A 5,030-nucleotide genomic window follows, 5' to 3' on the forward strand; every position below is an offset into this window, starting at 1 on the left:
TGTTACGCCCCACTCAGCAATATTCCAGCTATATGGCGGCAGTCTGTAAATAATCGAGTCTGGACCAGACAACCCAGTGATCAACAGCATGAGCATCGATCTGCGCAACTGGGTACTGATGACATGTGTCAACCAAGTCAGCGAGCCTGACCACCCAATCCTGTTTTTCACCTCTTACGACAAGCATGGGTTACTGAATGTTCATTCTAATCCGGACCTTCATGGGTTCAAACCGAGACAAGAGCCGTTGTACCCACAATGGCACAAGATGGTGTGCATGAGGCGTCATGCCCACAGTCCTTAGCTGTTCTCAAAGTTGTAAATGTATTTGACTAGTGCAATAATGAGGTCCTTCCTCACTCACAATTGAAGCAGATCAAAACAATTACTTATTGTTTAGAAAAAAACAATTTATTAACAGATTGCAAGTATATACCATTCAATATACAAGTTTCAAGTATAGTACACAGAAAGGTCAGAGTTCAACTGTACAAAAATACCGGCTTCATGTCTAACCAGCAGTATGAGAAAGAATACAAAAATATGGATAAATCTTTAGACACTTTACACTGCAACATTAGATCTAATTATAAACACTTAAGATAAAACCTGATTCTCATAACAATGATCTGAAAACCATAGTTAGAATTATAAAGTATTTCATAAGTCATGACAGTTTTCTATCCAATGTCATCATGGATTTGAAGGTACGAGAATGCTACTTTCTCAAGAAGCGTTGTAAAGAGTCAAAACAATAGTGAAGGAAACTGTCGATCGACCTACAGAAGAGTGGAAAGCAGAAACGTCAGAACATATTTCATTAATGTATCCCATTTGCATAAAGGAACCACTGTCACGTGACCCGTAATCACGTGATTCATGTACATCCAGTCAGTAACACATATCGAGTAGTGATCTTGCATACATTAATTACATACAAACACATAAATACATCTCTTGGCTATCAATAATTCAGCTGATAATGAAGGAAATGATATGCAAATGACATGCACAGATCACATGTCAGCGTGAACACCATTAGACGAGACTACCAGTGACAATGATATATTTCTGTAAAACCACTGAAATTTCACAACAATAAGTAAAGAAAGCCTTGAAACAAAATCAAAATTCAAATGCAAAATCTACCCCTGTCGTAAGTAATGTGAAAGTTAACATCAGAGATGATCTGCACTGCTGTGAGGGAAAAGACAGGCCTTCCAAAATGTATGTCACTAACACAAACAATAATATATCTAACGAATGCTAGTTCATGTGAATTTGGCGCAAGTGTACCTTGTTTTTAAACAAATAATATATATTTTTGGGGGGAATGTTGACAACAGGAGGCTGGAAGAGTAACAACTCGTCACTGAAGATTCAGTTGGTGCACATGGAACTCCAACAGCTGAATTAGAAGCAGAGCTCCCTGGAGTAGAGAATTTACGTTTATGCTGGTCATAACAGACACTCCGGTTGAGTGAATCTAGTACTTCAACTAACTTCAGTGGATACTCCATATATGGGATATGCCTCAATATTTTCTCCTTGTTTCATTTGCTCCAAAGTAAATATCTGAAGAGACATAATGGATATTGTAACATTGAAATATTTATGTTTGAAAATACATACAGAGAGTTGGTAGAACATTGACATGCACTGCCATGTATGGTAGTATCATATACATTTTACAAACGTTGAATAATGGCGGAATGCATAATTTTGACAGGGGAACATGTTCACTGGTATTACTCTTTTGGAAGCCTTCAACACAGAATTGCTATCAACTAAAACAAAAAAATACAGAAATACATTTCAATGAAACATTGAACTGTAAGTATAATATGCAATGGAAATATGGAACATCAAACAGCTGAATGGAGTCAGGTCCCATGTAAACAGCAGGGGAGCTCTGCATCACATCAAATACTTGCACTGTGTCATGGTGCCTTCGATATTGAAGGTAGACATCTTTGAAGAAAATAGTAAAAGCTTCCACTACATCTGACCCTGGTCAACAAATCCCAAAGTGTACAAGTCATCAGCCAGGATGCTGATACTGAATCATTGGTGCTCACATTGTCACAGATACAGCAGGCGTGTATTCTGTCACAAGTGACATATTCTTTGATTTCAAGGTTCTTCCCATCTATATAGTGGAAAAAGAAATGGATGCTACAATTTTGGATGATGACGAAAATCTACCCTGATTACGTGGTACAAGTTTCAAGTTTACTGTAAAATAACAACTCATGTTGCAGGTTCAGTGTTGACAACTTATTCATTATCCGTATTCAAAAAAGGAAATCTTTTGGGCAAATGTTTTCCTTTCAATCACAACATTTAGGCAAAACTATATTGATTTTCATGTGATTTAAGTCAACCACCCAAAAGAATTCAGAATTGAATGATTTGGGAATGTAGCTGAAGGAACGAGAGTTCTAGCTGACAACACCTCTACTGACATTACACACCCGGAACATAGTGTTAAAACTTTGGAAAGTGAAGGACAGTCTCACATCTAAAACTCTATTGCACACACAAGATCAATAAATAATTAAAAGTAAACATGCAGAAAGCTGTTATGGTCTGTGAGACAAACCAGACTAGACTGGTGCCACACATCCTTAATCCTCGGAGTGGTCAGCGTCCGGACGCAAGTCTTCCTTTGGGGGACAGCTGATGTTAAGTAGGTCCCCACTCTGTAACAAGCCTGCACGGACTCTGACGAGGGATTAAATTGGAAACCAGGTGAGAGCTGACACAAGAATGCTGATTAAGCTGAGGTTAACTTGTTGCGGATCATGTGACTTTCATCGACTTGTAAATAGTTGGCTGTTAGCTTTGTGGCCGGGTAAAAGAGATTTTGTCACAAGGAATATGGATGAGATTATCATTCATGTCTTCCCAAAAGCCCTGACAAACCTCTTCACTTCTTCAGTGGCAATGCTAAATATCCAACTGCTCTCATGACCTCAAGTAGCTAGCCATTAACTCAGAAGTGCTCACAATGTATTTAACCAAAACATATCTAGTGAACAGCATTAACCCATGACAGGCTGTCTACATTAAAAACTAAAAGACAAATATATCTATAAATAGATTAAAGGAGTGATCTTCCTAATTACAAAGATTCAACAAACATAATTGATTCAACATACATAATTGATTCAACATACATTATACATACAAATAATTTAACTGTTTCATGTGGAGCCAAAGATATGCACACATCTAGCTTCATCATCAGCCATACTGAATTTATACATATATACATGAACTGTCTCTTACAAGGAAAATGAGTAAATAAGAACCAAATACATATAGATGTACATTCAACAGAAGTTAATATGTCGATACACACAGAACTGTATAGTGTTCATAAAGCTTCTTGTTTAGATGTCTTCAAGTCCTCTCTGGGACCAGACCATCTTGGTAACCATTGGCAACCACGAGCCAGACAGAAGTGAGAACCGCTGCACGCACTGTCAGACCCCTCTAATTGGTCAGTAAGATTGTGGACAGCACCACCATGTGTGAAGCATGGGTATGTACACGACGAGAGCAGTATGTACAACAGTGGAACAACATGTACAACAACAAAACTGCGGAAACCAGCAGGCTGGTGTAACAACAACAACAAGGCTACAGAGTGAAGTCCTCCGACACGTACAACTGGAGTCTTAAATTTGCAAATTGCAGATACCACTCTTAAGCACAACTTAGCATTTCTGCCATAAATGATTACATACAAACAGCTGATAGTTCCTATTGGGTACAGGGGTCGTTGCTGAACAAACAACTGTTGCTGACGAGAAGGTGATTGCTGGGGAACAAGCTTGGCGTTTGTGGCTTTGAGAAGGTCGTTGCTATGGTAGGCTTGCACAAGGTTGTTGCTAGTAAGGATCCTGTTGCTAGGGAGAATGTCATCACTATGGGGTAGGCTTTTGTTCATAGGGAATCTGTTGCTAGGGAGAATGTCATTACGACGGGGTAGGCTATTGTTTATAGGGAGTCTGTTGCTAGGGAGAATGTCATCACTATTGGGTAGGCTATTGTTCATAGGGAGTCTGTTGCCAGGGAGAATGTCATCACTATGGGGTAGGTTATTGTTCATAAGGAGACTGTTGCTAGGGAGAATGTCATCACTATGGGGTAGGTTATTGTTCATAAGGAGACTGTTGCTAGGGAGAATGTCATCACTATGGGGTAGGCTATTGTTCATAGGGAATCTGTTGCTAGGGAGAATGTCATCACTATAGGGTAGGCTATTCTTCATAGGGAGTCTGTTGCTAGGGGGAATGCAATCACTATGGGGTAGGTTATTGTTCATAAGGAGACTGTTGCTAGGGAGAATGTCATCATTATGGGGTAGGTTATTGTTCATAAGGAGACTGTTGCTAGGGAGAATGTAATTACTATGGGGTAGGCTATTGTTCATAGGGAGTCTGTTGCTAGGGAGAATGTCATCACTATGGGGTAGGCTATTGTTCATAGGGAGTCTGTTGCTAGGGAGAATGTCATCACTATGGGGTAGGTTATTGTTCATAAGGAGTCTGTTGCTAGGGAGAATGTCATCACTATCGGGTAGGCTATTGTTCATAAGGATTATCAAGGCAAATTTCAATGTACACCATTAATGGATGCCATTCTGTGAGCACCAGAATATCACAGTTATCAAGCAGACCAACATGTAGTATCATTCCTCTACCATGTACCGATTCCTGGACTAGACACCAACATGTAGTTGTTGGTAAGGATGAAGATGGAGACACAAGCTACTTAAAACATGTAGTATCATTCCTCTACCATGTACCGATTCCTGGACTAGACACCAACATGTAGTATCATTCCTCTACCATGTACCGATTCCTGGACTAGACACCAACATGTAGTATCATTCCTCTACCATGTACCGATTCCTGGACTAGACACCAACATTAACATGGCACTCTCGGCACCATGCCTATCACATAAGTGGAAGCACATAAAGCATAGTTGTCACTGTGCCTGCAGCCCTCATACCAACT

General features: G+C 39.7%; 1 protein-coding gene across 3 annotated transcripts; it reads right to left on the reverse strand.

Annotated features, from left to right (window-relative positions):
• Positions 1-389: 389 nt before the first annotated feature.
• Positions 390-4,791, reverse strand: LOC124263663 (spore coat assembly protein ExsA-like). 3 transcript variants are annotated; one of them, XM_046698321.1, is made up of 2 exons: positions 4,738-4,791; positions 390-4,418 (listed from the first exon to the last, which is right to left on the reverse strand). In XM_046698321.1, the coding sequence occupies exon 2, from the start codon at positions 4,385-4,387 to the stop codon at positions 3,380-3,382; it is 1,008 nt and encodes a 335-aa protein (XP_046554277.1). In that variant the 5' UTR covers positions 4,388-4,418; positions 4,738-4,791; the 3' UTR covers positions 390-3,379. The 3 variants fall into 3 exon arrangements, with proteins under 3 accessions (XP_046554277.1, XP_046554278.1, XP_046554276.1); XM_046698322.1 differs by having other exon boundaries at positions 4,731-4,785; XM_046698320.1 differs by lacking the exon at positions 4,738-4,791 and having other exon boundaries at positions 390-3,925; positions 4,088-4,724.
• Positions 4,792-5,030: the final 239 nt, after the last annotated feature.

This window comes from Haliotis rubra, unplaced genomic scaffold (assembly GCF_003918875.1).
Source record: "Haliotis rubra isolate DU_JTF1 unplaced genomic scaffold, ASM391887v1 Scf892, whole genome shotgun sequence".
NCBI classification, from domain to species: Eukaryota; Metazoa; Mollusca; class Gastropoda; order Lepetellida; family Haliotidae; genus Haliotis; species Haliotis rubra.

Coding starts and splice junctions, on each gene's coding strand:
- LOC124263663 (XM_046698320.1), bottom strand. CDS start 4,603: ATGAACAATAGCCTACCCGATAGTGATGACATTCTCCCTAGCAACAGA. Junction 3,926..4,087: donor ACCTACCCCATAGTGATGAC/ATTCTCCCTGGC, acceptor CATAGTGATGAC/ATTCTCCCTAGCAACAGGAT.